Source organism: Lethenteron reissneri, chromosome 51, assembly GCF_015708825.2.
Source record: "Lethenteron reissneri isolate LAM-NWPU_2019-01 chromosome 51, ASM1570882v1, whole genome shotgun sequence".
Lineage (NCBI taxonomy): Eukaryota > Metazoa > Chordata > Hyperoartia > Petromyzontiformes > Petromyzontidae > Lethenteron > Lethenteron reissneri.
Window position 1 is genome coordinate 12614303 of NC_083829.1, and position 24902 is coordinate 12639204.

Sequence of the window (24902 nt, forward strand, 5' to 3'; positions counted from 1 at the left end):
AACTCATGCCCGTGGCCAGTGTGAAACCCATTCCCGTGGCCAGTGTGAAACCCATGCCCGTGGCCAGTGTGAAACCCATGCCCGTGGCCAGTGTGAAACCCATTCCCGTGGCCAGTGTGAAACCCATGCCCGTGGCCAGTGTGAAACCCATGCCCGTGGCCAGTGTGAAACCCATTCCCGTGGCCAGTGTGAAACCCATTCCCGTGGCCAGTGTGAAACCCATGCCCGTGGCCAGTGTGACCCATGCCCGTGGCCAGTGTGAAACCCATGCCCGTGGCCAGTGTGAAACCCATTCCCGTGGCCAGTGTGAAACCCATGCCCGTGGCCAGTGTGAAACCCATGCCCGTGGCCAGTGTGAAACCCATTCCCGTGGCCAGTGTGAAACCCATGCCCGTGGCCAGTGTGAAACCCATTCCCGTGGCCAGTGTGAAACCCATTCCCGTGGCCAGTGTGAAACCCATTCCCGTGGCCAGTGTGAAACCCATGCCCGTGGCCAGTGTGAAACCCATGCCCGTGGCCAGTGTGAAACCCATTCCCGTGGCCAGTGTGAAACCCAGCGCGATTATGCGGCCAACGCCACGCAGTGTTCATGGCGACTCTGAGCTCCGGAAGGCTTGCTACTGATAGTGCTGCTACTGATAGTACTGTTAGTGCTCGTGCTGTTAGTGCTACTAGTGCTGTTAGCGCTGCTAGTGCTGCTAGTGCTGCTAGCGCTGCTAGCGCTGCTAGCGCTGCTAGCGCTGCTAGCGCTGCTAGCGCTGCTAGCGCTGCTAGCGCTGCTAGCGCTGCTAGCGCTGCTAGCGCTGCTAGCGCTGCTAGCGCTGCTAGCGCTGCTAGCGCTGCTAGCGCTGCTAGCGCTGCTAGCGCTGCTAGCGCTGCTAGCGCTGCTAGCGCTGCTAGCGCTGCTAGCGCTGCTAGCGCTGCTAGCGCTGCTAGCGCTGCTAGCGCTGCTAGCGCTGCTAGCGCTGCTAGCGCTGCTAGCGCTGCTAGCGCTGCTAGACGCTGCTAGCGCTGCTGAGCGCTGCTAGCAGCTGCTAGCGCTGCTAGCGCTGCTAGCGCTGCTAGCGCTGCTAGCGCTGCTAGCGCTGCTAGCGCTGCTAGCGCTGTTAGCGATGCTAGCGCTGCTAGCGCTGGTAGCGCTGGTAGTGCTGCGGGTGCTGCTGGTGCTGCTGGTGCTGCTGGTGCTGCGAGTGCTGGTGGTGCTGCTGGTGCTGCTGGTGCTGCTGGTGCTGATGGTGCTGCTGGTGCTGCTGGTGCTGATGGTGCTAGATGGTGCTGCTGGTGCTGTTGGTGCGGTTGGTGCTGTTGGTGCTGGCAGTGCTGGTAGTGCTGGTAGTGCTGGCTACTTCGCCGGGTACGGGCAACTCCAACGGACTGACTCGTCGCAATTGTCGACGGGCCGCTCGAGGCATCTCTTTTGACGCCCGAGCGGTATCTTTACAGAAGTGGAGTTATTTTCAGTGATTCGTCGTGGCCCGGTTGTCGTACGCGAAAGGCCTCATCCTCAACAAAAGATATCCTTCAAAGACGCGCTGTGTTTTGTCACTTAATGAAGCGGAGCTATTTCGGCGCCTCGTGACCTTTTCACTTCCAGGACCAACGGTGAGACCGTAACTCTCAGAGGCAAGCTGGGTAGAAAATCAATACGAGTGGAAATAACTCAAAAAGTTGTACGTGGTGGAAAGGATGAAGTCCGTGGTGGTCCGTCTGCTTGTAGCCCAAGGTTTTTAGGGTTTTTTCCCCGTCAAGAAACTCAATCTTTTCCTCGGTGGCATGTGTCCGCGTTATAAAGTGTGCTGTCCTTCAGACACTTAAACCCACTGTCCCATCTTCTTGCGGAGCGTTTATAAAAGCGCGTGACAATTTCCATCGCATAGGCGTTTGCTTCGAGAAGCTGCGCGTTGCCTGCTTATTTTAAATGTACGTGTATTTATTTGCGTCCGTATTGATTTCCTACGACACGTGCAGCTATGTGCACGTGTGCAGTTTTAAAGTAAGCAAGTCATGAAAAGATATCTACAATAAATACTCGGATTACACCCAAATAGGCGGGCACGGCAGCTTGTTTTAGACACTGTCCACGTCTTGTCAGAAAAAAAATGAGAGGCATGCTAACTGGCGCAGTTTAATTCCAATGCTCGGCGATGAATGTTGAGAGCTAAAAGGTATTGTCATTAATTTTATTCATCATCTGTATACTAATTATTGCCTTGCATGAGGATTTATTGTTTGATTTCCCTCCCCTAATTATATTATCCCTACGTTGCATCGTGTGAGGAGCACGAAGGAATTTCCATTCACAACGTCCAGAGCTATGAAAGCATCATCTTGTATCGGAGACCCACCTTGAAATATGATGTCGGAGAAGTACTTTTGAAACAACTTCAACAGGGCTCTCTGTTCACACTCTGGGCACACATTTTAATCCGACGCAGCGAGTGTTTGTCACGTGTTGTTGAAACCAAGTCTCAGAGCTGAAATGTTTCCCAATAGCACCGTATATTAATGTCTTTTATTTCACGCAGTCATTGATTGACCCGGCTTAGACTATCAGCTCATTGATTTACCGGCTTAGACTATCAAATCATTGATTAACCGGGCTTAGACTATCAGCTCATTGATTAACTGGGCTTAGACTATCAGCTTATTGATTAACCGGGCTTAGACTATCACATCATTGATTAACCGGCTTAGACTATCAGCTTATTGATTAGCCAGGCTTAGACTATCAGCTCATTGATTAACCGGCTTAGACTATCAGCTCATTGATTAACCGGCTTAGACTATCAGCTCATTGAATTACCGGCTTAGACTATCAGCTCATTGATTAACTAGCTATCAGCCCTCTTCACTTGAGAACTTGATTTCATTTCAATCACGATTCCGTTCTTTACCGCCTCTGGCCCCTTACATCGGTACAAGCTGCCCCTCCACCTCGAGCCATCACTCTCCCTGTTCCGTTATTCCCTTACAACGCTCGCTTACCCCCACTCCTCTCCCCTATTCCCCATCACCCCCCCCCCCCCCCCGTGACCACCGATATGCGCGGTCGGCTACGCACGGTGCGAAAGTCGTTCAACATACGTACATACATCATGCACACCACCCCCCTTTCCCAGCGTCCCTACCCATTCGTCACCCTCAATCGTCATTAACCACTCAGTGTCACGTCCATCGACGTTTATTTCACGCGTCATCATGCTCACGCACTGCCATCCTTCCCATCAACTCTCTCTTCTCGCACTTCTTCTGCTGCACAAATAGTTAATCCTTTGTTCAGCGTCTTTGTCAAGACGCTCTATCAATTAAAATCGCACGAGATTTTAGTGGGTGCATGAGTTCAAACCCAGGTTCTCAGCAGTGCTGGCTCAATGCTGTGACCTCCCAGACCCCACGTGGCCACTTCACTCGAGCCACCCAGCCACGCTGCGTCTGATGCCACAGCTCCACAGACAGGACAGTTCCCTGCGTGCGCCTCTCTCGACCCCCTGCGACGGCGCGATTTACAGGGAAGGAGGAGGCAGACTTTAAAAGGACACGGCACCCGTTGGCCGAGTAGCCGATTTAAACCCGCACCTCGCGTCCTGAATCCCTTGGTCCGGTGCCACAGCCACCCCCTTTACCTCTCGATGTTCGTAGTTATCGTTCCCCTCCCCATGGTCACGTTCTATTCCCCTCCCCACGTTCGTGTTCTCGCTCGTGGTCCCCACCTGGATGGGGCAGAGAGCCCAAATCCCCCCCCCATCCTCACCAAGCCCTAGGGCACCGAATTTGAGCGCGGAGTTTATGTCCCCCCCCCCACCACTCCCTGTACTGTGACCGGTGCCCTGTCCTGGCCCACAGCCCTCCCACGTGTTTCCCCCTCCCCCACTCCCCTCTTTTCCCCACCCCTTGCGTGTTAATTTTGAGAATAAATAAACGTTCATCCAACCTCGTAACAGACATACAAACAGCAACAATCAGCTCCGTATATAAGGACCCGCACGACCCGCTGTTGCGCCGTACATCGAAAATGTGAAGGAAGAAAATATGGTTGTATAGCCATCCGATATCACGTGGCATTGTTTGTTGCTGCGTTAGTTTCACTAACAGGGTAACATTCCGAGCTCAACACACAATAGTTTAGTCGTCTAACCCCAGCAGGCAGCGACGAAGCTGGCTCACTCTGGCTGATCGGTGCCGGGTCGTCACCGTTCACTTTGGAACAAGAGGCAATGCTCTGACAATGGTGACCCAACTCGGCATTATTGGTGAAGGAGGCGTTTTTTTGTTTTACAAGGGAGGGGAATGGCATCGCTTCTTCTGCTCACCCCTGGGACCATGGACAGGAGCGCGGAAACTTTTTACAAAAGGAAGGGAAGAGAGAAGGAGCAATAGTGTGAAGGGATTTTAAACGATCGGACCCTTGCAATCGGGCAAAACGAATGGTATTCAAACAATAACACGATACGCTTGGAAGGTGTAATGCATTACGGGACAGGAATACAATAATGAGTTATGCATTCTTAAAACAGCTGCAATCTACAAAAACAACAGGGCCCTTCATAAATAATTCAGCTCAATTAGGCCCAAGTTGAATAGAACGACGGAGAAAAACGATGCCTTCATAAGAATGTAATGCCCCAGTAATGAGCCACTGTACACTGTGCGGTTGGAAAACATTTAAACGTCATCGGTCAAACCGCGGTGTTTGATATGAGAGCAGAAAGCAATTTTAGACTACATTCATCTGTAAACTAATTTGAAGGATGTTTATTCTTGCCTCGCAGATGTGTTATGCATATTCAAGTAAATTGCATTACTTTTCTAAGCCACGTTCATTAATTTTTCTTGGTTAGAAGTTTGGCCAGGGTAAGCGAAGCAACTTCTTAATCAAAAAATGCAGTAACTATCCAGGTATATAAAATGCAATTAAACAGAGGAAGATATAATTATGCAATGCAGACCCTAACAAGAATCTTGTGCCAGAAAGGGAATCGTTAGCTATAGTTTAATGAAAAGCGACTACTGTTGGTAATGAAGACGTTCTAATCCCATGATTGACTTAAAAGCACAATTTTGGGAGCAACAAAGACCTGTTTTTTTTATTTTTTTAATGCGATTTCTTTTTTTTTACGAACCTCTACGACAGTCGAGTGAATTAACATTCCATTGTGACGTAACTCCGCAATGGTCATCTTGGTTCCAGTGAGACCACGTCTCTACATTCCCACCGTACTATGGGCCAGGCATTACTATGGTGGTGCCACTGTGGCTATGAGATGTTAACGCCATCGCTTGCTATGCAGGAGGCTGTGAGTTCGATCCCGACCCTGACTGCTGTATATTTGGAGTTTGCGTGCTCTCCCCCATGGTCGTGTGGATCTTTATCTGGGTCCTCTGGTTTTTCCCTCCACATTTAGAATCAACACCACGCGTTTTGAGTATTTGGCTCCTATCAAATTTACACACGATAAGCCTCTTCGTTTCAGCTGTCGTTTGTGGCCATGTCGCTTCTGAAAAACAGCAGCGCATTGGGCCTTACCTGGTAAAATAAGAAAAAAATAGCAAGGCCACACGAACTCTCTTCTGAAGCCCTGTCATGGGTAGCAAGACCTCAACATTGGCATTTTGCTATGTTTTTTGTTTGTTGCGGATGTGCCGTATGACTCTGTGAGATGTGCTTGTCGGGTCGTAATCCGCTTTGTTCGACCGTTAGGTCTGTGACGTTTTGCTCTGCCTGCCGAGAGCTGCCTTCAGCTTATTCGTTCTTTGATGCGGCTCCCAGACCGGGGAAAGTCTCTCCCGTGAGCGTCGATCAGCCTTACCGTGGCTCGCCAGGAGAAGACAGTAAGCAGGTGGACGAATCTCCATCTGTTTCTGTACGGAGATAGAGCGTTGCTCTCTCGCACGTGTGGGTTTTTATCGGGGCTCTGGTTTCCTACCACTTGTATCAACCCTCATTGACTGAAAACATCTTAAAAACCCCATTGCAGGACCCTCCTGAAAACGAGTCGCAGGATGGCAGTGTGGGTGTTGCGAATAAATATGGATGCCGAGCAACACCACAACACACAAGAGGGCTGTTTATTCTTACCGATTTTCTTTTTTATCAGGAGCAGAAGTACACACGTGGTTTGAACACACAGCACACACACACGCAGCTCAATTTCAATGTCATAATTTTAACTTGCAATGCTCCGCACAGTATTTGCTCACTTTCAAAGAGAGAGAGAGAACGACTCGGGAGCCGCAGACGAGTCGGAGAAGGCAGGTGCACGCTGAGCAGGCGCCAACAATTGCCTAAGTTCTGTGGTCCTCTACATATTCAGGTGTTATCGGCCAAGTAAAACATTTTTACAGTGCGTGTAAACCGGGGCACCCAGAGAAAACAGACGCGTGCGAGGGGGGAGCACTGTATCCCCGTACAGACGGACCAGGCGAAGTTCACTTCTTTTTCTGCTGGACCGCCATCTCCTCGCCGCCCACGGAAAGGGAGTTTCTCAACACGTGCGGTGATCCACCAACCTCATTGCCTCCAGAGTGCTGGGTGAAAAGGCGTGCACAGCCACCGCTGCTCGGCTAACATGTGGCCCATGATGTCAGCGTCAAGTATGTTTGCTGAATTTGTTTCACGCCGTGCGCAGCCTACCGTGCTAGTCAGAGTATTCATACCAAGTATAGCGTTGAGCGATCACATTTATCAGTGTTAGGTTTTGTTTCCTCAGGACATTAAATGCGAAAGTAACTGACATTGGGCTACTTACCATATTGAGCAGCAGCGCATCACATGACACTCCGCTAATACCTATCCATCAGTACTGGAATACAAATCCACTATGTATGAATTAAAATGTAATCCTTTACTGCTCCCCTTTGTCAATCCGCTGTTGGATAAAGGTGGATTGGGTCAGGAGTTTTCTCATGACGCAGCAACAAACAATATTAACACCGTGGCCAGGTGTCTGGGTTTGAACCAAAGTGTGCTGAACACTTGCCCTACCGCTGTATTTATTGACTGTTAGTCATAAGCGAGGTCGCATGCCATTGAGACAGTGTGCCTGTATATGGAAAGGGAGACCAGGAAAAATAATTCGTTTTAAAACACGGGGATGGATACTTTATTTAAAGCTTATGAACGACATTGAATTTAAAAATGTTCAAATTGATTGCGTGATAACGTAAATAAATGGTTACATTTAATTATGTAACTATAAATGGACAAGTGTTATAAGAAAAGGGGAAAACCTATTCTTATATTTTGACACTGGCAAAGGAGGTCCTATGATGGACAAGTATTACTACGCAAACACACAGATGCTAGAAATGCTAAAACAAGTATGCTTATTCAGCTACCGTACCATACGAATAGCAATAACGATTAAACGCGCTCTTCATCAGTTCACTCCAAAGGCCGTCAACGTGATAAGCAATGCAGCATTTATGTGGGAATAGTGGCGTTATAGAGGCGTACACCATCACAACGCATCGCGCCCGCTCAACAGTGCACACGCTCACAATATTCAATTCAACACTGAGGCTTCTAATTTTTTAAATAAATGTGTACTCAATATGTTTGACTAAGTAGAATTAGGGATAAACACGGTTTTTGTTTATTTTGAAAACATACATACAACAGTTGAGTGATTCGTACGTTTGGAGCGAGGGCTATGATGCCAGCGATAGTTGACACGTGCTCAACGCTGTTTCGGCATAAGATGTTAACTCCCTCTCCTGATATACAGGAGGTCGTGGGTTATTTTGAGTGTGCATGTCTCTCTCCTCGTAGTCACATTCACTTTTGTCCGGGTCCGTCGGGTTTTCCCTCCACATTTAGGATGAACACGCGTGTGGAATATTCGGCTGCTGTAAATTCCCACGAGATAAGCCACTTCGTTGAGCTATCGTGTGTGGCCAGGTGGCTTCTGAAAGAGTGATCACTTCGCTCAGTGCACAGTACCTGTTACCATAATTAGATTTAGACATGTATGAGGGGGCTGGTTTTGCTTTCTACATGGCCAGTTCATACAATGGAGCCATTCCGTTGCTTACGAGTTTAGCCTGTTCAAGGGTGGCCTATTGGGGATCTTTATTTACACAAAGAATCTCATGAGCTATGAAGCTCTTTTTCAAAGATGTCCAGTCTGGGCTGGGTCAGCGAGTGACATTAACACAAAAATACAGCAATGGATACGAGAGTAAGATAGAGAACTGTTAAGCAAAGGCACTTAAAATAAGTCATTAGAATATTCAATGTACAAATTGCACAAGTACACACATTTCTGTAAATTTGTCAAGGCCAAATGCGAGCTTAGGCAAGGCAGCAAAACAAGAATATTAATTACGTTTAAAAAATGAAATTATAATTCTTAATGTTTGGGAATCGTGCAAATGACAGTCGTGTGCACTGATACTGTACATCCTTGGCTATGTAATGGTCTAACCTTGAAACTTATATTTCGATTTAAAGCTTTCGTGACTGCAGGGATTCATCTTCTTGGTTCTTTCGGTAAAGTCACGTAGAATGGAAATAAAAAAATAACAAAAATATTATATTATTATATTATAGTATTATGTTTCATTTTTATTATTTTATTATTTCCATTCTACGTGACTTTACCGAAAGAACCAAGAACTTGAAACTTATTTCAACATTTTCTATAAGAATACCCTCATGCAGATACAGTAAAAACAATTCATTAGCATATATTTATTATTATTTTGAATTCGGGCCTGCAATGTTGCTACAAACCATCATTCCTTATTTTATTTTTCAAAGTAGATTTTTCCAGAATTCTCTAATTATATCCATTGTTTCCAAAATCCATAACGTCCCAGTCCAACACAATCCTCCTTTTTCTTTCAATTAGTTCACATGGTTCATGTGGAACTGTAAATACATTGCAGCATGGAGCACTCTTTGATTTCCAATGCTGGATTTATAGGCGGAAATGCTAATTGTGTGTACACAAATCGGCCGCATTCCTCTAGCGATGTCTGGGATGAATATTCGTGCCCGGTTCGTGGTTTGAAATTGCACGTCCATAACTAACACAGGCACTCCTCCACGAGAAGCAAATCCATTGCTATTTGAGAGAACGCATTAAGCCGTGGCGGCAGAGGGGTGCTGCGTATACGGACCCACTTTTTGCTGCAGAATATTCACCTGATGCGTGGAGTGAAATTAGACATTCGCTCCGGAGAGCGACATTTCCTGCGGCTTGTCAAGTGACGTTCCTGGCGTGAGGAGAGCATTCTCTGCCAACTGCTCACAGTCGATGTTTTTTGAACTTGTGTGTGCGTGCCTTCGTGTGCATTGTACGTGCGGTGGCAATATTGGTGTCTCCAGACATGGGGGGGGGGGGGGCGTGAGAGTGTCAGCTGCCTCACTCGTAGAGCCTCATATTAGTCTTGAGCCGGGCGCTGATGGCTCTGCACGTAGGCTGCCCGTAATCCAGCACTAGTGGGTGGACCGCACGCAAATGTTGTGTCGAGGAGGTGCCGTAACCCTGGCCTGCCAGGAGAATGCAGGACAGCAACAATGTGTGACTGTTCTGTCTGTATCGGAAAGAGTGACACTCCCCCTTGCACGTTTGCGTTTTCTCCGGCTGCTCCAATTCCCTCCCACATGCAAACACGCATTTTAATTGGCCCATAACACACTTACATAGAGGACCGCAGAACTTGGACGATTTTTGGCGCCGGCTCATCTCGTGGCAGCTGCCTTCCTGCTTGTTTATGGTTCTTCTCACCTCTGAGTCGTCTTCTCTCTCTCTTTCTTCGAGAGTGAGCGAATATTGTACGACAGCGCATTCCAGGTTACATGTATTACTATATTGCATTGTACGCGCGGTGGCAATATTAGTTTATCCAGAAGTAAGCGGAGTGAGTGGTAGCTGTCACGCTCATGATCCCTCGTCCCCATATGAGGTCTCCACGTCTACTGGAGGTGGTTTTGTGGGGATGTTTTGTGCTCTCTTTTCTTCAAGGTGTAAGCGTGTGTGTTTTTTGTCACATCCCAATCAAATGTTGTCCATGTCGCGACATCAAATTAACGTTCTCAGAAAGGGAACGCGGCATGAAATATTTCAGCTCTCACAATGTTCCGGAATTGAACACCTCTCATATTCTTAGGTTTTTTTCTCGTGGTGTTTCTCAGCAGCCGAGGCCTTGGTCTGCGGCCCGCTAGCGATCCCTCGCGAGAACCACGTGGGCATGGCTGTCACGCTGCCGACCGCCTGTGTGACCTTTCATCAAGGCTTGTCAGCTGAAACATTGAGCACAATTTATCAGCAAGTAAACCTCACAATTGTATTTAATTCAAGGATTTCACAGTGTCGTCAATGAGTAGTATACGAGCAAATGCTGCTGTGCTTTATATCTACCCACCATTTAAATTTCGAACTTTGGGTTAGGACACTTGAAGTGCCATTGTTAAGTTTGTAAAATGAATAAGAATATGTGGGTTTTTTTTTCCAATCCAATGCTGGATGAAGGGCGCTCCATGCTCTGCCAGTCAAGGGTCGTTTGCTTGACCATACTTCACCACGCTGGTCGTTATGGGTTGTTGAAGGAGTGCCTGTGGCCCCGTTCTGATATCACCTGGTCACCGATGTCAGCCATGGGGTTATTCGCAGGCCGCTGGGTTCAGAGTGAATTCTGATAAGCGCTGTGCCACCACTCCTAAAGCCATGGATTCGGACTTCATATTGAGTGTGGTCATTAATGTTTGGGCCATAAAATGCCGTGTGCCTAAGGACGTCGTTTACCCGGGGTGGGCATTTACAGCTTGACCCCAAGATGTCGACGGTGCTGTCCCGCTACTGGGGCGCAGGAAAAGTTCTAACGCAGGGGTCGGGAACCTTTTTGACTGGGAGAGCCATAAAAGCCAAATATTTCTAAATATATTGCATTGAAAGCCATATAGTCTTTTTAACGTATAATAAATTAAATATGTATCACTTTTAATGCGACTTCTGGTGCTGCATGGTTTTGCTGATGGCCTTGTAGTCTGGTTCGTACGTGGTGAGGTTGAGCTTCATGCAGGCGTTGAGGCCCCTTGACCCGTGAAATTTATCTTCAAAACTAATTTCTGTTTACTTTAAAATGACACAGTATTACTAAGCAATATCACAAGTATTTTAAAATCAGTTCCAAACTGATTTTTGTATTTTTTTTTCAACTCAAAATTGTCTGGGAGCCATATGCCGTCACCAGAAGAGCCATATATGGCTCGCGAGCCATAGGATCCCGACCGCTGTTCTAGAGCCACAGAGGCAGCCCCCTACTACTTGGGATTGCAGCGTCGATGTTTACCACTCAAAGCATTGGGCAGGCCATTCCCCTCCACGAAACCGTATAATTGAGTCTGCTTAAAACTAAAAGTTAAACTATTGCTATTTTACTAGGCAAGGCCCACTGAGCTATAAAGCTCTGGCCACAATGATAGCTCAACAAAGTGGCTCATCAAGTGGAAATGTATAGCAGTAGCCAAATGCTGTATGTATGTTTCTAAATGTGGAGGGAAAAACCGGAGGACCTGGAGAAAAATCCACGCGACCACGGGAACGACACGCAAACTCCAAATATACATGTGTCAGAGGCATGATCGAACCCACGACCTCCTGTATACCAGGCGAGGTAGTTAACATCTCGCACATCTGCAAGCCGTTGCTGATGCGTGCGTGTGTATGTTGATCTTTTTTTAGAGCACCGTACGTCCCCAACCGTGCAAATCGGAGTTGAGGGGGGAAGGACAACAAACTAAACACAAAAAGCAGTTCTAAAGAAACGAGTTTTTTATTTATATTATAAAGTGCACAGCTACCAGTGGCTTCTTAATATCGAAAGAGCGTTCCAGACGGCCGCAGAAGCGCATCTGAAAGCGCGCTCTGCAGTCACCGTCTTTGTTCGACGGCTCGCTAGAACGTGCGTGTGTGCGTGCGTGCGTGTCTCCCCACGCGTGAAGGTGGCCCCCCGTACCTGGTGGTGCGCACCCCCCGGACCGCGAGCGGCGCGACCGCTACTCCCTGTGGCTGCACGCGCGCGACGGGGGGACGCCCCCCCACGAGGCGGCCACGCGCGTGCACGTGCGCGTCACCGACGAGAACGACAACGCCCCCCGCTTCACGCAGAGCCAGGTGAGGGGCTCTCTCGCGCGCGCACACACAAAGGCAAAGATGCCCCGTGTAGCCTTAATAGACTGTTTGGGCAAGTGCTGTTAGCGAGTAGCACCTGTGAAGGCCTGTCTCCCTAGTTGCGATGCTTAATACACTCCGCACCAGGTACTGATTTTATACTGAGTCGACCTAGGGGAGGCCCAGGACCAGACTCGACTTGGACTTGCATAACAATGACTTTGTCCCACCTCTGCCACACACACACGCACACACACGCACACCAATACCAATCTTCGACATTCGCCACAAAATTGACGGTGACGTCACCACCGCGCCTGTGCCAGGCCAGGTGAACGTTGAGGCTATCACGTGAAGTGTCGAAGGCTCGCTGCTGGCAGGAGGTCTCCGGACAGACCCGGGTGCCTTGGGTTGTCTGACTAAGATGACCGGCAGATGCACCACCTGTGCCCCCTACCAAGCCAACTTGCTGTGTTTTAACATGCCCGGCGCTCCGCTCGTTGTTGTGAGCGTCGCTCCTCCACCCTCCGTTGTTGTTGGAGGGCGACTGCCTCCAACTGCCCAGTAGCGTCCTTTACGAGCCTCCTCTACAGAGGCCGATCTTTACACCGCTGGTACCAGTCTTTGGCAAGTCAAATCAGCTCCACATCAGTCCATCTCTTCTCTAGCTCGTGCCACGTCCGTTTAGTCCGACCTGGCTTCTATTTGGCTTCTATCTGGCTGAACAAAAGCTGCTTGGGAATGATGCGGTGGCTGGGCATGCGGGCTACATGACCCAGCCAACGTAGCCTCGCTTGCTGGAGGATCTCACTGATGGGACTGTGTCCAGATCTTTCAAGAACATGTGTACTCCTCACACAACCCTGTCTGGTTAAACCCAGGATGGATAGTAGGCAGGCTAGCTTGAATGTTCCAAACTGGTGCAGATGTTCCTTTGGATGGCTGCATCCTTTGCAAGCATCGAGAAGGGAGGGCGTAACTATGGCCGAGAAGACCAGGGGATGTGCATGGGGTGACAGGGCAGGCAGCTTCTACACGGCGATATGCGGCCGATGAAAAGATAATGCCGCTCCAGTGTTCTAGATTTGAGTGAAACCTCAGCTGTCAAACGAGAGCTGGTCATTAGCACACTGCCCAAGTATGGAAACTTCACTATCTCCACAACTGCCCCATCACTCATGGGGAGTTTAGGGGAGGGAGCGATTGGTGACATAAAATACCCAGGCAGCTGTCACATGCGCACACGCGCACACACGCACACACGCGTACACACGCACACACGCACACACGCGTACACACGCACACACGCACACACGCGTACACACGCACACACGCACACACACACGCGTACACACGCACACACGCACACACGCGTACACACGCACACACGCGTACACACGCACACACGCACACACGCGTACACACGCACACACGCACACACACGCGTACACACGCACACACGCACACACGCGTACACACGTACACACGCGTACACACGCGTACACTGGCACACACGCACACACGCGTACACACGCACACACGCGTACACACGCACGTGTGACTGCTGCCATTCGCCACTAAGTGACGTTTCTTTCTGCCAGGATAGTCGCACGTTGAGCGGTGAAATATCAATGACAGGAAGGCACGGGGCAGACACAGATGTTACGGGTTAACAGACCCAGGGTAACGCTTCAACTGCCGCTGGGGTGAGAGAGACCCAACGCCCTGGCCCATTGAGTGTTCAGTCTCACGCTCACGGTCAGGCCGTCCCTACCGAGCGTCATGCCATTGCACGCCGAGTGATGGAAACGTCGCGAGTGGTCGCAAGTGCACACGCGGACGGCAACAGCCGGATTTCAATTTGCCATTCGTTGGTGGCGGTGGTGGGTGAGTGCAGGCGAGGTGCACGTTGAGGCCATGGGGAGTGGTTTGGATTACACAACTATAAACTAAACTATAAACTACATTTTTATTTTATTAGACCAGGTAAGAGCCACGTCGCTCTTTTTCAGAAGCGACCTGACGACAAACGATAGCTCAACGAAGCGGTTGATCACGTGGGAGATACATTGCAGGACGGAGGACCCAGGGAAACATCCACGTGACCACGGGGAGAACGTGCAAACTCCAAATATACAGCAGGCGTCAGGGTCGGGATCAGACCCACAACCCCCTGTATACCGGGTGAGATAGTTAACATCTCGCCACCGCGGAAGATTACCTAACAAGAAACCACTGATTGGACCCAGGTGTTGTGGCTGATGGGCTAATAGATGGGTGTGACCTGCAGATGCGCAAATGGAGTTTCCCATTGTGCTAGCGTGCCGTCGTCACCTCCTGCCGCTCCATTAATTGTGATGAGCGCAGCTCTCTGGACTGATTTGTTTTGTTCTGGAGAGCAGCCACTGCTGCCAGGTGCCCAGTGCCATTACTGATGCACCTCCTCCTCCAGCGCGGCCAAACGTGACACTGCTGGCATCAGCTGGCAAAGTCCAGCTGATGCTCATCAGTCAATTTACTCTCGAGCCGATGCTTTACCGTCTACGGATGCCCTCTATCGAAGGCTGCCCGGACACGTGGTATCCGAGCATGCAGGCGACGTGATTCAACCAATGCAGCCTCATCAGCTAGAGGAGCCGTCTGCTTGGACTCTGTCCAGAATCTTTATGTTTCTGTGGACTCTGCATACAGTCCTGCATGGATAATCCCAGATCTAAGCATTAATGGGACATACACATTATTTCAAAGCATCGCAGACTCGTATGCATCCACGATTGCTGATTTTCAATATGCATTGTACACACTGAAAGCACACGTTGACGCTTACATGCCTTCATGCGCTCATATCCAAAGCCAAGATTCCCCGCACCTGTGAAAGCCGGCACGGCACACGAGGGGGTGGGTGGCCAGCACCACACCCCGTTGCCTTTGTCTTCTGAGTTCTGATGTTTACACATTGCACCAGGTACTCGTTTATGGCCGAGTCGACCTAGAGTAGGCACAGGACCGGTTCACATATTCGCCACTGTTATTGGTTCTACGCGGGATTTGAAATCAGGCCACAGGTTTCCTCTGGCAGTGCACTAACCACAACACTGCCGCTCCTAAAATGTGCTCATACACACACACAATCACACACACACACACAATCATGTATTCCTGTCTAAAATGCATTTGTGCATGCAGACTTACAAGAGGCACTAGAAGAGAAATCTCACTGGGCATGTTTCCGTGGATACGGAAACTAAAGAATTGTACCCTCACTGCTTCTCAACATCATTTCTCATTTCACCATCCCTCTTCCATTTGAACTCAACAAGGCTTCTCCAGTAACAAAATAACTCTTCCGTCTGGTCACGAAAATTAGAAACGTTACCCTTATTATACTCTTAGGTTTTTTCGGTAAAGTCACGTAGGTAAAAATAAGTATTAAAAAATAATAGAAATACAATTATAAATCACGACGTTCCGGAGGCAACACAAGTCTCCGTCATCAGGTGGGACCGTCACAGCCAGATTTACTGTATCTTTCGTCACGATAGATAGGTACAAATTAAGAAAAATAATAAATATGAAATAAACAAAAAAACTACGACGTTTCGATCGCAACACAAGCGATCGTCATCAGGAGGAAAGAGGGGGAAAAGCTGCTGAATGGAGACTGTTTAATAGGGCGAGCTCCTAGGGTCATCAACGAAGTGGGCGGGGTTAGTGATGCTAATGTGAGAGATTAGCGTGTTCACGTGAGAGATTCGCACCCTCGTGGCAACATGTCACACGCCGCATCACCAGCTACTCATTTGAGGCCGTGAGCAGGAATCAAATTCAGGTCGCCGGGTTCGTAGCGCGGCGCACTAACCGCTGCGCCACCGCTCTCCGCTTGATTATATACGCACGTGCAAACACACACACGTGTGTACAAGCTTACTCAGATGCACATACTTCCATGGCCACTCAGCCGCACACATACACGTGGCCACGCGTGCTAATTAACGCACGTGCATTAGGGCAAACCTCACAAGCACACACACCGATGGTTCTATGCACTCTCAAGCAATCCCACGCAAATGAGGCGGCGTATCGTCGCTGTACGCACAAACACGCACTCGTCCTCCGCGTCAAGAATCACAACTCCGCGCGCACTTTCAGGACGATACGCACGGACACACCGAACGTCTACACACGTCCGCTGAAGGCCGGGTGAACATACAACGTTGAAGAATACGCAGGCAGGCACGTAGGCAGGCACGAGAGGTATGTACACATTTCTTGATGTCAGGACATTGTTAATATTTCGATCCGTATGGAAGAAGCCTTAATGACCTGGATGGGGCGGCGGGCAGGGGGCATTGCTCGATCAGAGCCACTCGGGGCACCGTTGACTCGCCTGCTGACAGCGGCGTGGCTGAGGTGCCGGGATGACGCCAGCGTGCCCTTCGTGATTCCGAGTTGAAGTCCCAGCCGGAATTTCTCTCCGTTCCCGTCATCTTTCCCGGCACAAGGAGCAGCACCGCGTGGTGACACGGCACAACTCCACGGGGGAGCCAGCAGTGAGTGGCCTCTTCGGACTGATTCACGTCACAGGAATGTGGAATTTCCATCACCTACTCGGAACCAATTACGGAGATAAAGCAATCATTATACTTTTAGTGGAGCTTCACTTTTCAATATTATACTTTTGAGTCGTATTTAATTGCGTACTGGTATTTGTCTGTGTTGTACAGTGACCTTTCAATTATACCACCTGGATTAAACAAAACACGGGTAAAATATTTCATTTCATTTCATTTATTAGGTATAACCCTGTGAGCAATGCGGCTCTTGACTCGGGTACAAGCGCAATAAAACATAAACATGACAAAATAAACATCTTATAGTGACTACACGCAACAGAAAATCCTAGAAAAAACAGCAAAGTCTTCCAGAAAAAAAACACCGCATTTCAACGCTGTGTGCAAAAAACCCCAGTGGGATGCAAGTCAAACAATAACAACCATAAGACAATGTAGATTAAAGTTATCAGGCTAACTGTACGACAACAAACAAACATGGCTAAACCAAAAACGTTCTCAAAATCAACAAAATAAAGCTATAAAAACAATGTAACAGTGATTGTATATGTAAATAATTTGTTATCATGAGTTCGTATCTAGTTGGGAGTCGGCTCGGCTCAGAATCATCCCTCTGGGTTAATAAAATATATTCCTACAGAGGTACTGGTCCCTGTCACATGCATGTGGAATGTCTACCACTAACTGTGGAGGCACAGCACAGATGATCATTGTCCAACGTCGACCTTTTAAAGGTAGTATTTAAATACCCGTGATGTTTACAAACGGCATCTGCAGTTACGTACTTCCCTATTACGTGGTTTTTAACCTTGGCTAAAGTAGATGACTCATTTTTCAATCAATTTCTTTGCGGCTCTTAATCCATTTTGCACATAATTGGATAGGTTGTGGGTAATTTTAGTTTATATTCCATTGCATTATTGCTTCGTTAGTGGCGATACACAATAAATAAAAGGTCAAGTGAAATTTAAATCGGCTTTCTTATGTGACGGAGAGGGCAATAAGTTCTTGATATTGTGGCCTCACTGCTCATTTCAGGGTAATTTCCGAGGTTACTTGTTGTTAATCCAGATGTTTACGTAAGTACTTGCTTGCTGAGTTTTTTCAGTGATGTCGATGGGCAATTTAATCGTTTATTAGAGCTTCATATCTCTCAGTTATTTCCATTACTACACAGAGTGTTTTAAAAGGATGGACCCAATTTCAAAGCAGTATATTTCACGATAGCAACATGTTACAATTACACAAAGAGTTACAAACGGTTTAATAAGTTATCACGTTTTACTAACCATTTTATAAATGCTCTATGTGCCCTCCACCTGCTGTACGGACAACATCCAGACAATAGTTGAATTTGTCCCAAACGCCTCTCAAAGTGTCTTCTTTCTCTGAAGTCACCGCTGCCGTGATTCTGTTTTTGAGGTCATCCAGATTAGTCCTAATGGTGGCACAAAACCCACGGTCTTTGACGTATCCCCACAAGAAAAAGTCGCAGGGTGTGATGATGTCTGGGGATCTTGGGGGCCAAGAGTGTAGCGCCAAGTCTTGGGGTCCCGTGCGACCTATCCAACGTTAACACAGTGTGTCTTGCGAATCACTGAGGCTAGGGGCTGTTTGTGCACAGGCAGAGGTATCCATGGCTAATCATTTGAAACTCTTTCAAGTGGTAAGAATTTCATTCATGGGCGGTTCTTGGTTGCAGAGATATAGCGATTTCAAATCGGATCCATCTTATTGAAACACCTTGTATACAGTTTCATTTGCACCATACATAATACAAATGATCATAACGTAAACATTCCATTATCCTGCATACAAGTTGTTACAAAACAAAATAGATAACCGAATACCTTGCCAAAACAAATATTATAACTTCTCAGGCTTGTTGGCGTGTCAGGAGGCGTGCTCTTAGTAAGCAGTCTTTTTAAATCCTTTATATTAAGTTCGCTTGCTTGCTTGCGTGCTTTCTTGCTTGCTTGCTTACGAACATGCAAATCTTTTGGTCGTTTTTTAACCCACTTCCCGTGATCCAATCGAGCTGACATTTTGCACACAGACTCATTGTGCGTGACAATTAATTTTCGTCAATTTTTTTTTCCAAAATTTTACACTGTTTAGGGATAATTTTTAAAATATTTAATTACCAATTGCTTAATGCTGCCAGACATTCATCTGACCCATAGGTGGCAGCCATCTCAAGCCAGAGGATGAGAGGACTCTAGCCGCCATGCATATAAAGGATTTATAGTGAAAAACTTTGTTTTTACGGGTTAATTTTTTAGGTCTTCAGTAATCCCGGATGAACGGAGGTTAGGAACCCCGATACTCATCGCTACTTAAAACTAAACTATAAACTTTAATTCTGCACCACCAAGAATGGAAAAAACGAACACACTACCACTCCTGCGTGTTTTTGACAAAGATCATCCCTATTGCCTCAACAGACTGTTGGGCCACGTGCTGTTAGCGAGCACCACACCCGGCTGCCTTTGTTGCCCTAGTGGCGATGTCTACACACCCCACCAGGAACAGTACGCATTTGAGGCTAAGTCGACCTAGAGGAAGCCCAGGACCAGTTCAGATAATGGTCACCGATGTTGGCCGTGAGCGGAAATCGATCTCAGGTAACCGGGTTCGTAGCGCAGCGTCGCGCTAACTGCTTTAACAGACTGTTGGGGCAAGTGCTGTTGGCGAGCACCTATGAAGGCCGGCACGGCACACGAGGGGGTGGGTGGCCAACACCACGCCTGGCCACCTTTTTCTCTCCAGTGGCGATTTTTATACATCGCACCAGGTATTCATTTGAGGCTGAGTCGACTTAGGAGAGGCCCAGCACCGGTTCAGATGATGGTCAACGATGTTGGCCATGAGCGGAAATCGAACTTGGGTCACAGGGTTCATAGCACAGCACGCAAATCGCTTCACTACCCCTCCCCACGCACATTCACACAGACACGTACGCTCACTCACATCCACGACAGACCGCTTCATATTAGCTGTTTTCTTTGTACCAGAGAGAACATAGCTATGTTCTCGTACCGTGTTACGGGGATGTTTATAATAAGGTCTTTCTTGAAAAATATTTTTTTTCGGCTGATTGCCTTGTTGGAAAGAGAAGCGATTTTGCTCAGTCGTCGGCAAAACCCAAAAAAGTGTGCACGGAACTCTTTCTGCAAGGTCAGAACGGAAAGAGACCTCGGAGTAATTTCTCCATCTCGCACTCACAGACCAAGTTGCCTTCCTCCGTGGGCTCCAGATGTGTGTGTGTGTGTAACCAATTTAGTCTCCGAAATTGTCACAGTTCACAAATGCATTGACAAAAAACCTGCCCATTTCTAAGTTGCCTGAACGATGCCAAATAAAACTTAAACACCATTTGTTTCTTGATACCTATTTGCGTGCAAGACACATTTATTTATGTGTCCGTTCAAACTAAACCATTTAATGTATTTTTCAGCCGTGTGTGTGTGTCTGTGCCAGCCGGTTTTGTAAATATTTTTATCTTTCACTTTTTCCACCGACCGCCTCAATACACGCCGTTATCCTGTCATCTGGAAATGCCATCGCCTCTGCTATATTTGCACAAAGCGTTGGTGGTACTATGCTTTTTCTGGAAGACTTTGCAGTTTTTTCCTGGATTTTTCTGTTTGCGCATAGTCACTTTAAGATGTTTTCTTGTTCATGTTTTAGTTATAGTTTTGTTGCGGTTGCACCCGATTCAAGAGCCGAATGGCTCACAGGGCTATACCTAATAAACTGAAACTGAAAAACTAAAACTATACCTCGTGGATTTCAGGGCTGCGCTTTGGGCGGCTGCCCGCTGCGCTCTACCCCACTTGTGTTTTTGTTCGTGTCAGGAGCTGGCAAGTGGCTCTCACGAACTCCCCACCAGTCACCGTTGTTAAAGGAGGCCACCGGATAGACGGTGAACCTTGAGGTGATCAGTTGCCTGTGCACCAGTTGTCACGTGTCCCAGTGCGGCCAGTTTCTCTCCAGTATGCCAGGCTTTCTTCATTGGCATCTTATCGGCCCGGTGGCTGAGCGGGAGAGCTGAGCTGCTTAAAATCAGGTTGCAAGTTCAAATGATGTTTTGTTGGTTGACTCATCCCATCATCCCACTGGGGTCGAAAAAATCAGCACCACTTCATTGCAAAGTTATCAGTGGTTGTTCTGTGGAGTGACTCACTCCTCCTCCCGTCAGCTTCCTCAATGCTCATCTGAGCAACAAATAACGTTGTCGTTTCTTTTTGCTCCATTTCCTGAATATGTAAGCAAGTTTAGAAGTTGTATTTACCGTTCGGTAATTGTTGAATTACAAAAGCCATTTTTGGTAAGTCACAAACAATAACACTTTTTTGTTCCTGGGTAGTAAGTGTTATTTCATAACTGCTTATGCCTAAAAAGTCTAGAAAATGGCTATTATTTTCCACAAACTTTACTTTTGTGACCAGGACAGTTATATTTTGAAATTAACCTATTTTCAATGAGGAAACGGGCTAATTTTGTGTCTTTTCGTTCACATAAAGTCATAAAAAACAACATGAATCAAAATTAACATGTTTTTATACTACAGTAATACAAAATTTACTACAAAAGATTTAGAAGTGAGTAGTTTTCGAGATTCACGATTATGCTGTAAATCACTTTGACGAATCAGCCCTCAAATGTAGTCTCACATCATGTTCTCGTTATACTGTCCTTGGTAGCGGTGTTCAGAGTCCAGTATATCCTGGTGAAAGCACTCACCCTGCTCCTCCGAGTACGCTCCCATGTTCTCCTTGAAAATATCAAGATGAGTCACGCAGTGCCACAGCCGCAGTGGTATTCTCTACGGATGTGTCACGCAGTGCCACAGCCGCAGTGGTATTCACTGCGGATGTGTCACGCGGTGCCACACACGCAGTGGTATTCACTACGGATGTGTCACGCAGTGCCACAGCCGCAGTGGTATTCACTGCGGATGTGTCACGCGGTGCCACAGACGCAGTGGTATTCACTACGGATGTGTCACGCGGTGCCACAGACGCAGTGGTATTCACTGCAGATGTGTCACACGGTGTCACAGACGCAGTGGTATTCACTACGGATGTGTCACGCGGTGCCACACACGCAGTGGTATTCACTACGGATGTATCAGCCGGTGCCACACACGCAGTGGTATTCACTACGGATGTGTCACGCGGTGCCACACGCAGTGGTTTTCACTGCAGATGTGTCACGCGGTGCTGTGGGCCAGGCTACTTGGCGCCCTCGCCAGCACAGCCCAGCAGGGGCGGTCGGACAGCAACCCCATTGGGTGGATGTCGTCAAAGATTTAACACGTGGTACTCAGATTGTGAATGTTGTGAATTTACTCTCTAACACACCGGTGTGCTGTACTAGTAACGAATTGGCCACGTTCTGTTTACGTGACAAACCTTACTAATTGGCTGTGTCGGGTGGTGGCGGGTTTAACGACACATTTATATTTACACGATATAACCCCACAAAAGAAACCTATATTATGTCGTCAACGATGTTTTGGGACTTGCTCGCAGCAAATGTAATCATCCTGTCCCATTCCTCGCCTGTTAGGCCTCCGGTACACACAGCATTCACCCGCACGCATGCAAACGCATCGTGTTGATCCTTACCCGATAAACGGCACAGTTTACTGAATATGTACATTACCTAAATATACAAAGATAAAGGGACCCCCCCTACCCCCCACATATAGCCTACAGAGCCCGTTGAGGCAAGTACTGATTGCAAACGAGGGTTGCGAACCCTCCAGGACTGGCAAGGAGTCTCTACCACCATCGGCACGACCTCCCGCTGACTATTGAAAGCAATTCGGTGAGATTTGAATCATAGGATATTTTAAGAAAATAAATAAATAATACTGAAACATCTCTCGTAATAGCTTCAGTCAGTGTTGGCAACCCTATAGGGAACACTTATAGCGAACACCGATTAAAGCCAGACGTGGCAAGCGAGGGGATGATGGTGTGGCAGGTACCACGCTCACCCGCGTTTGATTCCCCAGTGATGATGTTCGCAAACTACACCCGGTGCTAATCTAAGACTGAGTTGACCTCGGCCTGTATGTTGAACTTCCTTTGCACAGTACGTAGTCAACCCTGCTAATCGGAGGTGCGTGGGAAGGACAACAAACTCAACAGAAAAAAAGCAGTTCTAGAAGAAAGGAATTTTTAATCTAGGAGATTTAAAAGAGCATAGCTCCAGTGGCTTCCTAATATCGGAAGGCAGAGCATCCCAGAGGGCCGCAGAAGCGCATCTGAAAGTATCACGCGATGCGGTGACCGCCTTTGTTCGATCGCCAGCCAAAAGGCGCTGCTGCTGCTGCTGCTGCAAGGATGAGCGGAGTTCACGCGATGTTGGTTGATGCTCTATACTTTTTAGGCATAAGCAATTACGAAATAACACTTACTACCCAGGAACAAAAATGGTGTTACATCGTGTAATTGCTGCGACGAATGTTGGAATTTAAATGGCTATTCAGGCGTAGATCATGGACGTTGGAGATTAAACGGATGTTATAGCTGTGGTCAGTGGATACTGGAGATCATGAGGATAGTTGTGATAATAAATACTCGATGCTTCACTGCGCCGCTACTTTTTCACGTTTGTGAATTGTATTCGGAAGTTCATTTGGTAGAGATCAACACCGCCTTTCTTTTCCGCGCGCGTGCATAAAGTCGCTGACTCGGCAACTTTTTAAAGGTTGTGATATTGGTAAAGGAAATGTTTTTTTGCTGAATGGGAAAGATAGTCCGAGGAGCTTTGACCAGGAGTCAAAAAGCAATATCTGGCATACAAACAAACGTGATGATGTACAGACATTTACATGTATATAAAGTGTTAACACACAGGGACACATATCTCTACATGCGTAGTATACACACAATACTCTATATGTATACAGAAACAATAATTTAACACATAGGCTTTCGCGAGAAATATTGTGATTCATAAATTATTTAATATAGTTTTGTATCAGAATGCATAAGTAAGTGAAATGTGTTATACACCCTCCAACAGACACAGGCACGAATAAAGTTGTCGCGTGAACAAACGTGCCGATTTGTTTCTCATTCGGCAGCACCACCGGTGAGTTGGAGAGCGATTTCACGACATTCAACAAATTTTCTTCAATTGTTCCATGTACCAATTGGGTAAAGTTGTTCAATGTGTGTGGATCGCTGCCCAACAGCAACACCGGTGCTGCTGAGGCAATAATACATAAGATCAGGGTGACGTGGTGGCGAGATGTTAACTACCTTGACTGGTACACAGGAGGTCGTGGGTTCAATCACGACCCTGGCGCCTGCTGTATATTTGGAGTTTGCGTGTCTCTCTCCCTCCACATTTCAAATCAACATAACGCGTTTAGAGAATGTGACTGCTGTAAATTCCCACGTGATAAGCCACTTCGTTGAGCTATCAGTTGTGGGCAGGTCGTCTCTGAAAAAGAGCTGCATAGCTCAGTGGGCCTTACCTGGTAAAACAATTAGTTTAGTTTTAGTTTAGGTCGTTTGTTCACGTGGCAACTTGACTGCTTGTCTGTGTTGGGTGGAGGAGGGTGTACGACACACGTTTAATTTATGCCATCTGACCCAAAATGATTTTCCATTTTATTTTTTCATCAACTCCACTGACAAAAAAAACCCGCTCTTTGGCAGCAGTCCACTTTGTTTCTATTGTCGCGCGTGGCAATGCGTCCGGGAGAAAAATCGCAATGTGGTGAAGTCTGCTCGCCACAACGAGAGGGCTTCAGGCTCGAGTGGTTTTGCCATTCGTCCTCCATTGAAGCAGCGCGAGACCACGGCGGTCTACGTTAAGGTCCATAGTTTAGACTGCGTGGCCACACTCGCACTAGTCTGGCTTGCCTTCAACGTGTCCCTTTGGGTTCCCGTGTGTCTTCTATGTATCTCTTTGTGTCTCTATGTAACACATTCCTGCGGAGGGCGCTGGTAGGAACGTTGGGTTGCTCGGTCAATGGCCAGGGTCAATGGCGGTGTGGTGTATTCCGCAAATATGCCCGACTGTGAGGGCAGGCACAAGCCGGCGTGAGTAGGTTAAACGTTGAGTTGTATAAGGGCACCACGGGGTGACCAGCCCCTCCCCACCCTCCCCTCCCCACCCTCCCCTCCCCACCCAGCCCCTCCTCACCCTCCCCTCTCCACCCAGCCCCACCCCTCCCATTTTTTGATGC

At 47.7% G+C, this 24902-nt stretch overlaps 1 protein-coding gene and 1 pseudogene across 1 annotated transcript in view; one reads left to right on the plus strand and one right to left on the minus strand.

Moving 5' to 3' along the window:
- Positions 1 to 562: 562 nt before the first annotated feature.
- On the minus strand, positions 563 to 3658 carry LOC133355559 (uncharacterized; annotated as a pseudogene).
- Positions 3659 to 5169: 1511 nt separating this feature from the next.
- The window catches only part of LOC133355560 (protocadherin-1-like), a 105228-nt gene continuing 85495 nt past the window's right edge, over positions 5170 to 24902 (plus strand). Inside the window, exons 1-6 of the mRNA XM_061572899.1 lie at positions 5170 to 5187; positions 5730 to 5829; positions 6188 to 6253; positions 10139 to 10221; positions 10768 to 10832; positions 11948 to 12119. Coding sequence (XP_061428883.1) covers positions 5170 to 5187; positions 5730 to 5829; positions 6188 to 6253; positions 10139 to 10221; positions 10768 to 10832; positions 11948 to 12119 — 504 coding nt within the window. The remainder of the gene's footprint in view (positions 5188 to 5729; positions 5830 to 6187; positions 6254 to 10138; positions 10222 to 10767; positions 10833 to 11947; positions 12120 to 24902) is intronic.